Source organism: Phascolarctos cinereus, unplaced genomic scaffold (genome assembly GCF_003287225.1).
Source record: "Phascolarctos cinereus isolate Bilbo 61053 unplaced genomic scaffold, phaCin_HiC Scaffold_5;HRSCAF=322, whole genome shotgun sequence".
NCBI lineage: Eukaryota > Metazoa > Chordata > Mammalia > Diprotodontia > Phascolarctidae > Phascolarctos > Phascolarctos cinereus.
In genome coordinates this window covers 145,837,729-145,853,065 of record NW_027555958.1, presented here as the reverse complement: position 1 = coordinate 145,853,065, position 15,337 = coordinate 145,837,729, and the positions used below count along the sequence as shown (strand labels likewise).

Here is a 15,337-nt window from a genome sequence, read left to right as displayed (position 1 = left end):
TGTTTTGAGTGTTTGTATCCAGGAGATAAAATACTTCTAATTTAAACTAACACTGAAAATCCAATAATCACAGCAAAAAATGAGTCTTCTACTCATGTAGAACATATTAAACATGGTTCATTATGAAATATAGATATACATGAATGGTTTATTTCTTTGGTGTAAAAATTAGCTTCACCTAGGAATATCTCACACCATCTATAACTGAGTTGGGACATCTTACAGAGTTATCTGAAGGTCAGATGATAAGAGAGGTTAGTGATTTGTCCATGAAAGTTTGTCAAAAATCTAGAGTGGGTACTGATATTCTACTATATGAATACCAAAATCTTTTTTTAAAAAAAGTTTTCCTGTATCTGGATAACAATTTCTAGGGGATTCATTAAAATCAATATTGTACTTACTTCTATATCTTAATGTGGCCAATTCAATTTGAGGTATACAAGCTCAATAAAATACCCAAGAAGGAGGAATTCCCAAAATTTCAAATCAACTGCAGTCCATCTCCTCACCCCAAAATAAACTCCAACATACTAATTCTATGTAACTCTTGTACTCTGCCCTGTCAACCAAAACTCTACCTTGTCGACCAAAAGTTGACAACATATTACAATGAAAAACGAAAGACAACCCAAGTACAATTTGTTTTTTAATAAAGATAATTACAAAAGATGGAAAATCAGCTCAGAAAGGCAACTTACTTCTTTAATAGATCAGTTTTTAGACATAACATAATAACTCACATCAATTTTAAATACTATCACATAAAGCATGATGGAGAAATTTTGCATCATAATTAGAAAAACTCACAATACAACTTGCCGACAACAACAACAACAAAAAGCCATTTCGAAAATAAATACAGTCCATGCCAAGTAGTACAAAATGAAGTCAGCAGTCTCTTTTGAAAAGAAACCTGTATTTTTTTCTCCCAATATTTTACCAATTTAGTACTTTTTCCTGAAATTGGTGTGAGGCTCTCTAATTCAAGGATTGCTGAGCTGTTCCGATTTGGCTCTGTTCAAAAGGCAAAATATAAAAGTGGCACAATTTTAGTTTAAATGCACTTTGATTGAACTAACATTTGCAACTATAGACAACAAAACAGGTATTTCAGTGACAGAAAATGTCTTTGTTCATTTTTTGTTCACTTAGTTCTTTTCATTAAATTCTGAGAGCTGGGACTAGGTATGGTAATTGAATTTGTAAAGCCTACCATAGTTTATCATGAGTTGACATAGATGCTTTCTGAATATATGATACTAGAAATTCCATAGTTGTATTCATCATTCCTGCTGCATATTAATCTTCGTGGGTAATTTTAAACTTTTATTTGAAACGTAACCACATTTAACTCATAAGAGATTCAATTAGTACTGGGTTACCCTTTGGTGTCTGTCTTTTCACCACTGTTGTCCTTGGACTTCTCCTCTTCTTTAACATCTAAAAATAAGAGATCAAAAGAAATGTGCAATAAATGCAAATAGCTGACACAGGAAAGCTTAGTAAATAAAATAGGAAAGAAAACAATCCTATGTCCTCTTAAAAGTATCATTGAATAAACACAAACTTCAAAGTTCTCAGCAACTGAAACCACACAATTCTTATAGCCATGTCACCTGTGTTAAATATCTTATTTAATTTCCATCAAGAGATCAAAAAGTAAAATAAACCAAAGAGCTAAATAAAAATTCCAATATGGAAGATAAAGTGAGATGTGAAGTCTTGGGCTGTAATCAAGCTTTATTCTGGGTAGTTACATCACATAGTTGGCAATAAAATACACACACATACAAAGATGTATACACATATACATACATATAAACATACATACACATATATACACATACAAAGATATATGCTTATTCTATTCCATTCCCTTTCATGTGCTTAGTGCAGTGTTTGGTACTTTATAAATGTTTGCTGAATTGAATATATAATGAGCTCTGTTAATTTGCTTCAATTGCCCATTTTATTTTGGCTTTGGAGACTATGAATTGTTAAAATGAAATGACATATACTTTTTTAAAAAAAATCGATTCTTCAAAAGTGAGGGATGTGCCTCACTTTTTGGCCAGTTGTTTACTTAGCACAATGCCCTATTTTGAGTACTGCTGTAACTGAGTTCATGTCCCTTCAGAGATGAAATATATCCCCTTAGCAAATCTATCATTTACTACATTTTGAAGACTACCAACTAACCTGCTTTCTTGTCCTCTGTTTCCTTCTTGTCCTCTTCTATCCTTGCTTTCTTTGCTCCTTTCTTATGATCAGCCACATTTCTACGCCCTCCTTCCCCTTCATCCTCAGAATCTGAAAATTCTTCATCACAAGCTATCCGTTTGTCTGATGCTCGAACTGAAACACAATGTAAAAATATATATTACATTTTGGCAAATAGTACTGTAAAATTTGCATTCATTATATTCCATTAAGCTTCAAGTACAGATTTCATTTTAATCTAAGTTATACCCAAAGTATAAATAACACAAAATGCCTATAACATACTTTAAAAGCTAAAGCCAAAATGGACACCTTAAAATTCCAGAATCAGGCCATGTTTCTCTCTCAATAAATACTAAAACATGCTTTAGTACCAGAGGTGAAAACAGTTTAAGGGAAATAAAAAGAAATCTAGAAAGCTGGAAAATCTAGGGACTTTTAAAATACAACTTACAATGAGAAATATTCTTACATTGCTATGCTGTACCAGCTATTATTATTATTATTTAATGACAAATAGGTATAATGCTAAGAGGGGCTTTAGAAATCAGAACAGGAAATGCTCAATGTAATCATATATTGAAGAGGTAAATAAGATGACTACTCACACATAACAAATCTTTTAAATGGTTAGCAGCAAATCTTTTTGAACATTAAAAATTTTTTTAAAACGTACAACAGTCTGCTGAAACATCTATTTTCTGACTAAGCATAAAATTCTACTCAAGCAGGTTTTGAATCTTTTAAGGAAGACAATGCAACTCAGTTTGTCTGCAATGAGAAACAAACTTTTTAAATCCTCTAATTCAATCTCTAGCGAAGTTCTTGGTATGTAAGCCACTTTCAAATAGGTTGAATAACTAAGAAAACCAGTATACCTAACACAATTTTCATAATATTTTAATAGTATTAGCTTACTAGAAATTCGTTTGTCTGGATCTTCTCCATCTTCATCCCCACTGTCTTCATGAACAGCATCTTCAGGGATGGCTTGCATCTGTACACCAGGCGCATGAGGTAACATGCGCAAATTTTCAAATAAACGTTGTCTATATAGCACAGGGAACAGTCATTCAAATAATTCATTTTTTTCATTAGTCCCTAATATATTTTATAAGAATCTTGAGCAAGAAGACATGCAATCTTTTAAAACTTGGGTACCTATAAACTTACATACTAGATATATTTGGAAGTTGTATTGGTTATATTTTTCTATCAAAAGGGAACATATTCTAGTGTTCAAATTTTAATAGAGAGTTATCCAAAGTACACAGGAAAATTGTACACACAGGAGTCGTACTAGGTTACAAGAGAGGAAACGCCAAGAAATACTTGGGTTCAAATCTATACATATTTAATCTTCCTTCTTTCTCTTTAAGTTGAATAGGCTTAGCTGTAATCCAACTAATAGATCAATACATGATTTCATTCTTGGAATTTCAAATTACTTCAAAGAGGAAACAGTTTATTTGTATGATTAGCCCTATGCTTTAATATCCAACAATTTTTTAAAATATCCTAACTGAATAAAAGCTACATTTCTCTTCAAGTAAAAACCTTCAAGATGATGCTAAAAATAGAATCAGTCAACATTTGCTATCTATACCATTGGTCATTGGTCATATTCAAAATAAACATTTATAGGTCGGAACATACTCTCTAAAAAATTACATTCAGATTCATTATATAATATTCACATGAAGAATTGGCTTTCTTAACAAGATAACATCTAATTTTTTTTAAATTTCATTAGTCTTAACTAATATCATTATTATGTGGAACTTATTTATACTGAAAATGACAAAATTCATAAGAAAAATATCATCATTATGTCAACTAATGACATATTTGCAGTACACATTGCCAATTTAAAACAGCACTAAAGGAGAATGGGAAAATCTGGTATTAGGCATGTATAGCATCATCAAAAAGCAATCCTCATCTAAATCTCAGTTTATGTTTCATTAATGGATTTCACTAAAAAGCAATTTCCTAATACTTTCATCAAAGTTATAACAGTATAAGAAAAATGTTAATTCATGAAACACTGAAATTGTTTCAAAATAAACTGATAAAATAATGCTTTAAACCTATTAAGGTGGTAAAATTTTAACCAAACTTTGCTGACTTCAAGTAGAACAGGGTTTCAATGTTTTTTCAAATTTTCAATGTTTCAATATTTCAATATTTTATACGAATTTTTTCTAAGTTAAACAGTCAATAAAGTCTAGTTATATTAATATTACTTAAAGACTATTTACAAGCACCTTCAGATATTTCATTGTTTAATTTCACACTTGCTATAATTTACAGAGAGAGGTTTTCTCTACAAATCTGAATCTCTAGACTTGGAACCTCAGAAGAAACATAGTCCAACCTGTACTTGAACAGAAATCCTCTAGATTATACCCAATAAGTGATCATCTTCCACTGAGGGAGAAAGAAAGTACTGTCCTCTGATAGGGTTCATTCTAAGGTTGGAATAGCTGGTTCTATTTGTTAATTGAGTGCAAATCTGTCTCTCTGCAACTTTTGTCTACTGTTCTTCTTCTTGCCCTCTAGCAAGAGGCAGAACAAGTCAAAAGCCTTCCTAGGTATTAGCCATTTAGATACATCTGAAGATAGCTGCTGGTTTTTCATAGTTGAATGTTTTCCTTGATTTCTGTCAGTCCCATATCTTCTTCTCTTTTCTATCTATACTGATATCTATCTATCCAGATATTTACATGTATATGTAAAAACATATAACATATGTATGTCTCTCTAAATATACATATACATATGTAGTATATCTACAGTTTCCTCATCTCTTTATATAGAGTATTATTTTTGATGCATCAATGCTTGATTAGATTATGAAGTCCAAAGATCTTAAATCTGGACCCAGTTCGACCACCAAGTTAGGTCTTAGAGTTGTCAAGTCCAAAATTGGACTTGGCACTATTTGCTAGATTACATAAAAAAGTAATACAAGACACATGTTTACCTTCCTATTAACAATAAATCTTAACAACTGATAGCGATATTATTTTCAAGGTCACTCAGTCAGAATAACATCTTCAAGTAAGGACTAGATGACCGCTTGTCAGATATGTTATAAAGGGGTTTCTTATTTTGCTATGGGTTAAACTAGGTGGTCTCTGATAATTCTCTGAAAAAGATGTTTCAGAATGACAAGTTTAATGATATTAAGTATAATGGAGAAGTAAAAAGTGGGAAGAGTATAAATATAGTTCATTATCTAACACTGATGCCTAAGTTTTACAACTTGAAAAGTTATAAAGGACTAAAATATACAAAAGATACTTTGAAAAAGGTGTTTGCATATGTATGTACCAAAATTTTATTTTATCAAACATTTAACAAAATAAACTATTTCAATCACTACTTACTTGATCTTCTCCATATACTCTGGGGTATTCTGATTTGTCATATTTGATGGACTAATGTGCAGTTTGAAGTCTGGTCCAAAATACTCAAAGTAATCATTGTATGGCAACTCTATTGAAAACAACAAAACAAGTTACAGATACAAAGCTCATCTTTAATGTAGATATAGTAAACATCCATCAGACATAGAATTTAAAAATATTTCTTAGAAAATTACAAGAAAAATCAGGACCACATACAGCAGGCTAAGTTCCAAACAAGTCCATACAAGTGAAATGCAAAAGTATAGGAAAACCTAAAATACAGCAATAATTAATCTCTTAATATTGAAGTCCAAATCTTCCATAACAAGAAATTTGAGCTACTTTAGTCACTGTTCCTCTTCAACTCAGGAACATTAGTAACCTGAACCACTTGGGAGTATTGGGAGAAAAGAGGAAGGGAGCCACTAGGGACTAGACATATCATTTCATTAGGATAAGGAACTTTTAGTGAGGAATTCCTTCTGTCAATGCAACTGTCTTATAACATATAGTGTTAGACTTGCCTGGAGGCACTTAGAGGTTAAATATTTGCTAGTCACACAACCAGTATGCGTCTAGAGGAATAGTTCAAACATAGTCTTGTTGACTTTGAGGTCAGCTCTTCGGCCACTGTCACAATACACCCCCCTCTTTCATCTATCCCCCCTTTTCTCAAGCTAACTGAATATGAACTATTACCACATTTGGTTCAAAGAGCATCTATCAAGTACTTACTATGTACAAGGCATTGTTAGGGTCTGGGAATATAAAGTAAAAAAAGTACTGTCAACATTTTGAAATGTAATATCACAATATTAATTTCATTAAGCCATATCCATTTTTTTTTGCATGTGAGGCAATCGGAGTTAAGTGACTTGCCCAGGGTCACACAGCTAGTGTGAAGTGTCTAAGGTCAAATATGAACTCAGGTCCTCCTGACTCCAAGGCTAGAGCTGTAACCACTGCACCACCTAACTGGCCAAAAAGTAGCGAACCATGATATACTTAATTTACAAGACAGTTTACAACATCCAACACCATTCATCGTTCACCAAGCATTTATTAAACTTGTATAGGGAGGAGACAACATGCAGAGAAGAATACATAAAGTATATACAAATAAATATAAGTTAACAGAAGATGGGTGTAACCAACACCTGGGAAATCAGGGTAGGATGGTGTAGGATGTGGTGCCTGAACTTGGCAAGTAGCTGGAATTCTAAGAGGAAGAGTTCAGAATGGAGTACATTCCAGGGACAGGGCACACAGCCTGTGCAAACATATGGAGAGAGATGACAGGATTATGAGGGATCATGGAAGGACCATCTAATACAACTCCTTTGTTTTACAGATAAGTGGTGATGTCTTGACTTGCCCAAGTATTGGATTCAATTGAGGCAGAGTCACACAGTCATCAGCCTCAGTCTCTCTTCATGAGTCAAAGTCCAGGACTTTGTCCAAGTAGGACAAAAAGTCAAAATGACTGGCAATGGCCTGGGGTTCAGGCATCTTTGATGCTTGACCAACTAAGCACTCCACAGCACCTGTTTCAGCCACTTTCATGGTCATTGGAACAAACTGTTCTCATCTACCCTGTTGGTTACCCACTGCACTAAACTGTCAGGAGTTAACTGTCATGCATAAGGAACAATGCCAGTCTGGCAGGCCCACAGAGAGTGTGAAGTGGAATGACGTACAAGGTCCGAAAGGAGAATGGAGGTAGGCTGCAGAGGGAACAGAGACAGATATCCCAGATGGAGCCTTGGGATACAATAATGGAGATAATTCAATATATGAGACTGAGAATAAGCCAGACAGGTAGGAGAGCCAAGGAAAAACAGTGTGAGGAGAACCCAGGAAAACATATCTAGGAGAGGGCAATTCCCTTTTTCCTTTTAGAATCTTCCTCTACCTTATTCCCTTTACCAATCCAAACACACTGCCTAACTTGTTCTTCATATAGGACACTCCATCTAACTCTGAGTCTTTCCATAAGTTGCACCCCATATCTGGAATGTTCTTTCTCTTCAGTTCTGCCTATTTTCCCTCTCCTTATTCTAATAATTCCTATTCTTCTATGTTAAGCACTTGCTAGATTTGAACTCAAGTCTTTCTGACCCCAAGTATTCACTGCACTACTGAACTGCCTATTATCTGGCTGTTTGAACTAAACCTAGCCTCTTAACCCCATAATCAATCCATCCTGTAATGAGTATCAAATAAATTCTGCCATTATTTTCTAAGGGGTGTATTGATATACTCCCCCACAGACTCACTTACCATCCCAGTTAACATTCTGAACCAAAGTGCTACCATCTACCACTATTTCCTTAAATGATTATTATTTTACTCAATTAGAATCCAAGCCACTTTGAAGGTACAGACTGTCTTTGCTTTGGTACTTGTAGCCCCAGGGATTAGAACATGCTTGTCATATAGTAAATGTTTAATAAATAATTAATGATATAGTTCATTCATCTCTTTATCCCTGGCTTCCCTGGCTTTTTTAAGCCTCAAGTCAAATCCTACTATCAAGAGGCTCACAGCTGCTAGTGACTCTCCCTCTGAGATTCCATGTATTCTTTGTGTTACGTATATGTGTGTGTGTATATATGTATGTATGTGTGTGTGTGTGTGTGTGTGTGTATATATATATATATATATATATATATAGTACCTACTTATTTTCATGTTTGTAGGGAAGAGAGGGAAATAAAATAATGACTAGCATTTATGTAATGTTTAAGGTTTGCAAAAAATACCCACTTATTTTCATTTGAGCAATTTTTTTTCAATCCAATTTTTGTTTCATCCAAATACTCTTCTGTTCACTAAAAATAATTTCTTACTGGTGAATGTTTTATAAGTATATCCTATAGCATTCTAAGATCCTTTATCAATGGTAAAGAGAATGGCAAAACAAATTAGTGTTCTTTCTGTTAACACCACACTGACAACTCCTCAGTCACACTCATCCTCTGACTCAGGAGTTCTTACCTTGGGATCTGTGAACTTATTCTTTTTAATAATTTGATAACTGCATCTTGATATAATTGATTTCCTTCACAATGCTATGTATCTTATTTTATACATGTAAAAACATTATTCCGAGGTGTCTATAGGCTTCCCCAAACTTCCAAATGGTTCCATGACAAAGAATGTGAAGACCAGTTAAGAACTAAAGGCTTCATCCTCCTCTTTGCTCTGAGCAAGGATTAATCTCATAAGTAATTTTATCATTTTCTCATTTTTTCACTATTTAATCGGGTAATAATACTTGCCATTTGGAATTTCACAATCTAAGGCAACAGCAGTTTCATATGTCCAACACCGTGCTACATTACGGATTGTGTAACCGCCTCCTCCAAGCATCAGCAGGGGCAAATTGAAAGTTTTTACAACTTCTACACATTTAGCATGACCTGATACAAAGACAAAAGACATATAAATTAGCAGTTTTGCCTACAAAATAAACCATAACATTAAAAAGGTAAGCAGCCAAAATAGTCAAAATGGTTTTCAAACATTATATTTAAACTTTATGAGGATTTTTTGTTATTTTAAAACACTTCACAAACATGTAATCACTAGAGGCGATTTCTACTGCTTCAATCAGAGCCAAAAGTACTCTCAAAGGTCATCTTGTCCAAAACATGCCTAACCAGGAACCTCTTTGACAGCATCTCCAATAAGTAACCAAGACTTTATAAGAGGGAACCTATTACCTCCTAAGGCATCCCATTTTGCTTTGGGGTGGGGGGGGGAAACTGCACTGTTTATATGGAAAAATACTGCCACTTCATTGCAAACTTGACTGTCACTAGACCAGGATATCTTAACTGGGAGGTCTATGAATGTATTTCCAAAGCAGGTTCTTATTGATGTATTTTGTGTATTTTTAAAAATACGACCATAGTTTTCTTCAGTACCCAAACCTTTCCACACTTTCCCAGAGACATTTTAAAAAATCCTCCCCAAAAAAAGAATAAAAAGGAAAAATGTCAGTATAATTGACCAATATAATGAAAATATGTGCAATTCATAATACTAGTGGAGCCTGTCTTTGAAAAAGTGGGAGTGTTTTCTTATCTCTCTTTGCAGCCAGCTTATTCTAATTTTACAAAATTCATTTTGGACTTTTTTTGGCTTATATTTTTTCCCATTTGCATTGTTGTAGTCATTGTGTTATTTTTTTTTCTTAGCTCTGCTTGACTTCATCAATTCATGTAGACCATTCTATGCTTTTCTGAATTCATCTCTCCTCTTACAGAACATATTATACTGACATACCCTTATCAATGAGCATGCACTTGGTTTCCAATTCTTTGGTATTTCAAAAAGTGCTGCTATAACTTTAGTGTATGTGGGCACTTTGTTCTTATCAAAGACCTCTTTGAAACATAAGCCTAGTTGTGGAATCTCTGCATCAAATACATCAATTAACATTTTTGAAATTTTGTTATTTGTGTAATTCCAAAATGGTTGTACTGATTCACAGCTCCACCAACAATGTTAGTGTCTATCTTCTCACAACCCCTCTAACATTGACTTCTCATCTTTTGCTAATTTGTAATGAGGTGAAATGTCAGGGTTGCTTTGATTTGCATTTCTATTATTAGTGATTTGGATTATTCTTCCATATGGTTAATATTTGGCAATTCTTTTGACCACTTATCTATTGAAAACTGGCTTTTGGTCTTCTTTATATGCAAAGGCATATATATATATATATATATATGTGTGTGTGTGTGTGTATATACATATCTCAATTATTAATATATCTTAGATACCAAACCTTTATCAGAAAAATTTGACAAAGTTTTCCCCTATCTGACCACTAAATTGATCCAGTGTGCATTTTTGTGTGAAATTTTTCACCTTCATGTAATCAGTTACCTACTTTATCTTTTGTCGTTGCAACTATCCCTTGGTTAAGAATATATTTGCTATACACCACTGTAAAAGAATACAATCTACTTCTTTTCTTATTTTTAAATAGTATAATCTTTGATATCAAGGTAATGAATCCATTTAGAATGTTATCATGGAATATGGTGCCAAAGCCTAATTTCTGGCAGACCGCTTTCTAGTTTTCCCGGTGTATTTTTTTCAAAATCAAGTAATAAGTTTTCCTAATAAATGTTTTATTAAACATGTTTATTAAGTTCTAGTGTTTCTGATTCTCTCTTGTATTTTACTGTCTACCTCTATTCTAAACCAAGAGATGGTTTTGATGACTAGTCTTTTATAATATAGTTTAAGCTGCTACTCCCTCTTCATTTGTACCCATTTCTCTTACCTCCCCTGATACTACAGAACACATTAAAAAAAATTCATTTTTTGAGGTCTGCAAAGTAGCCCTTGGATAACCTGATTAGTATAGAATACTATAAACTAATTTTGGTGATATTGTCCTCTATTACACTGGCACAGTACTTAAATTCTAGCCTTAAAGGAATACTTTGCAATTGAACCTATGCAAGTATTTTGTGTACTTTCGCACTGTGATCCCCAGTCACTTTATTTTGTAGTTATTTGCAATGGCTTCCTCCTCTCTATTTTTATCTCTTTAGACTTTGTTATTATTCAGAAATATCAGATTATTGAAAGTCTGAAACTTTGCTTGTTATTGTTTCAATTAATACTTTTGCTGACTTCTTAGGTGGTAATGGTTGTTCTGTCACTTCAGTTGAGTCTGACTCTTGGTTACCCCATCTGGGATTTTCTTGGCAAAGATACTAGAATGGTTTGCCATCTCCTTCTCATTTTACAGATGAGGAACTGAGACAATGTTAAGTGACTTGCCTAGGGTCACACAGCTAGTACCTGAGGCCAGATATGAACTCAGGAAGGAGTTCACTCTAATCACTGTGCCACCTTTATGCCTTTACTTTCCTCATTGCTATTGTTAGCATTTCCAAAACTATATCAAATAATAGTGGGCACCATTGTTACAATCCTGTATTTAACCAGAAGAGTTTTTGTAGATTTCTGCTATCATTATGATGCTTGCTTTTAAACATTTTATAACACTAAAAAAGCCCCTCTATGTCCATTATTTATAGAGGTTTCAGCATAAATGCATACTTTGCTATGTCAAAGGCTTATCCCACATCTACTCATGATATGGGGTTTTAAATGTTTGTTTTCAGGATAAATAGTTTTTTTTCCCCTAATGTTGAGAACACCTTTACATTCCTGTTATAAATCTAATTCCATCATAATAATTTCTTAAGATAAAGCAATGGAATATGACTGGCAAGGCTTTATTGAAATTTTAAAAATCAATATTCACTAGAAATATTCTATAGTTGTCTTACCCTTTCTTGACTTAGCTTAGAATTTAATTTCTTTCATAAAAGAAATCTGGTAGGGTACTTTCTCAATTTTGAGAATGTAAGTAATGTGGACATTTTCAAAAGGTCTGATAGAAATATGTGAATCCATCAGGAGCAGTTTTTCTTTGGTAGTTCCTTTATAGCTAGTTTTATTTTCTTCCTGAGATGGGGTTGTTAAAATTTTCTGTTTGATCTTCTGTTAATTTCTCTATTTTTATTTTGAAACTATCCCTGTTTCTGGTGTTGTTTTGCTAGCACACTTTCTAATGTGTCCATTTTATTAGTCTTCCCCCCAAAAAAAATCAAAACACTTTTAGTTTGATCATTACTATGTTTCTAGTTTATCTATTTTTAGCTTAATTTTGACATCCCTCTTTTGTATTTACTTTAGCTTTGTTAACTTTCAAAAATGTTTTCAGTTTATTAACAATCATTTTTCTTTTATATCTTTAGAAATGTTTTTCCCCAAGCACTGCATTAGCTGCATCCCAGAAATTCTGGTATATTGTTTCATCATTATAACTTTCTTCCAAGTAACTGTTTCCATAATTTGTTCTTTAACCTACTTTAGGATTTTACTGAGCCTCCAGTTGATTCCGTATTACGGTCTCTGAACTATTTTTACATTATTATGCTATGTAAATAATGTATCATTTATATCTTTTAACATTTGTAACATCTCTATGGCCTAATTAAAATGTGGTAAAATTTGTAAAAGTTCCCATTGGTGGTGAGAAATAAATACATTCTTTAGCAGTTGCATACAGAAGACATTTTAAGTCTTTTAGTTCATTTGTCCAACAACACGTTCATTTCTCTATTTTCCATTTCTTTCTCTTAAACTTATCCAAAATCAAGACATAAAAATGTGCTGCCACCTATGTTACTATAACCTCTTATAGTTCAGTTAACTTTTCCTTTTTGGATTTATATGCAAAGTCATTTGAAGTATTTAAGTTTAATATTGATATATGGCTATTTTAGCATAATGTAGTTATCCCTTTCTGTTTTCAATGGACTTACTTTTGTCTGACAGCATGATTGCAACTCCTGTTGTTTTGGAATTTGCCTGATGCATAGTAAATTATTTTCCTAGCCCATATTTACAATATATATGCATTTTAAAAACTTTTTCTTATAAGCAACATATTGTGAGGGTTTTGTTTTCCTGCATGATCTGTCATTTTTATTGATTCTTCAATCACTCTTTTGTTACTCCAATTCCTAGTTTTGGAGTATTCCCTAACTTACAAGTTCCTTTAGCAAATTCTAGCTTGCTAATTATTTTTTTCTTTCTCCCTCCTCAGCTAAATAGTCAAACAAAATGCCTCTTGTCTCCTTTCTTCCCTTCAACAAATTGTTATTTTACATTTTTATTTTCACCTTTTTCTAAAAAGGATATTCCTTGCCTATCCTAGACTTTTGTGCTTTGATTCATGGTTCTTATACTTAATTAGTCCTTTATTAACATTATTCTGAGAAGAGGTCCATAGACCTCACTAGATTGTTTAAGGGGCCCACAACAAAGGTTAAGAACCCCTCTAGGAGAATAAAAAACACCTGCTCAACTTGTAACCCTTATCTGTTAACACATAACTTTTTAATCACACATCTCCTAGCTTATACACTTTAATCAATCTCCTACTTTTGAAGCACCTTCGTTTGATTTTTCTGTATTGTCAAGTTTATAAATTACTTGGCCACAATCAGGATAGAAGAGCTTCACTCTTCTATCAGCTTCACCAGTGTGCTTCTCCAGTCTAGGTCTTCCCTTTTAGCCATACATAATAAAGAATTGCCTTGGCTAAGCTAGAAAAATGAAAAGTGGTAGGTCAATTCTTTAAAAATGAGTATACTTGGGCTATCCATCTATCAATGTTTACATATTACCAGCCTGTTTCCTTTTCTGATCAGACCTCCAACACGTATTTTTCATGCTACTCCATAATGTGTAAGTCACTAGTGGTAATGGTGGGGACTACTAATCCCTGTCTCTCCATTGTCCTTTCAGTCACCTGCAATTTTGAATATTAGAAGATAAGGATGTTTCATGATTTACAGCTATCTAAAAGTTTTTCCCAAGATTTCAGCTTATATAGCTCATTTGAATAGTTCAGGTGGGGACCACTGTAAATGGAAACCATTTCATCTTATCCTTTCTTTCACCTCCCTTCTTGAACTCACAAAACAGAGGCATAAACATTTAAGATACCTGCTGGTACCTAAACTGCAATTTTATTCTTGGTAGTCTTTTTGCTTATGTCCATCACAAGCATGGAAAAGCAAAATGACCAGGAGTCTCACTAGAGTACCTAAGGTAAAATTATTTTAAGCCACTTCTGTTCCCTTTTATGCCACTCCATACATATAGCCAATACTTAAGTGGAAGGAGGTTACCTACAATGGAGGGCCATTTAAAAAAATTTACATCATGAGTCATCATGTTCAAAGAATTCATATGCCTAGTGGCCAGACTATTAGTGATGCACCTCTCACACTTAGGCTCATTCTCAGCCCATCTAATCTGCTCACTGAACCTTTCCAATGTGCAAAACATCCAATAACTTGAATTTTTTCTTCAAGAACCTGAAGTCACTCACCACAATAAATTCTGAGAGTAGGACTTTCGTAGAGAACAATTACTAGTCTAGAGTGTTAGCCCATCTTAATTTCTCTGTAAAATCTCAAAAGGGATAGGTGTCTACATAGTACAGATTCAAATAGCATGATCAAATTTTCAAAGAAAAACTGAATTTGTGATTAGTCTACATAAAGAATATTGGAAGCTTATGTGAGTGATTGTTGATAAATTAAAGTAACTTAATAAAAAGAATATTGGTACGTGATTTGAATATACTTTAATAAACCCACAGGTTACATGCTACCGTCATAAAAACAGTAATTACTGCTTTATTGTTTTCTTGGTAGCAATCTTTAAGAAAACTTTGGATTGCTTTACTGATGCAAAAAATTCAGGAATCTGTGTAGATAATCTTTTCACTGATTCAGATTGTAATTCTTCTAAATTTAGGTCTCTGTGATAAACCCAGTTTCCCTGAGGCAGTTTTTACCTATAAGATAAAGCTTTCTAGATGTGATTGGCCCTGGCTTCCATGATGCAAATCCATGGTAATCTAAGGGCATAAACCAAGTTTAGTTAAGGTGGACCTCAGAAGAGAGACCAAAACTCACTCAAAGCCTTTTTAAGGTGGAAGGACTTGCCAAAGATTATATTACATTGGCATTGTGTTTAACAACCCAAGATTATCTCTACACTGTGGCCAAGTGAGTTTAGTGAAAGACTAATAATGAATTAATTTTTAAAATGATACCATGCAAAAAAAGTTCAGTGATCAAATGGTT

General features: G+C 33.4%; 1 protein-coding gene across 1 annotated transcript in view; it reads right to left on the bottom strand.

Annotated features, from left to right (window-relative positions):
* Window positions 1-636: 636 nt before the first annotated feature.
* Window positions 637-15,337, bottom strand: part of HDAC2 (histone deacetylase 2) — a 49,602-nt gene continuing 34,901 nt past the window's right edge. The window contains exons 9-14 of the mRNA XM_021008183.2: window positions 8,918-9,058; window positions 5,616-5,724; window positions 3,142-3,272; window positions 2,203-2,358; window positions 1,386-1,443; window positions 637-1,017 (exon numbers count right to left, since the gene is read on the bottom strand). Of these exons, the coding sequence (XP_020863842.1) occupies window positions 987-1,017; window positions 1,386-1,443; window positions 2,203-2,358; window positions 3,142-3,272; window positions 5,616-5,724; window positions 8,918-9,058 (626 nt within the window). The 3' untranslated portion in view covers window positions 637-986. The remainder of the gene's footprint in view (window positions 1,018-1,385; window positions 1,444-2,202; window positions 2,359-3,141; window positions 3,273-5,615; window positions 5,725-8,917; window positions 9,059-15,337) is intronic.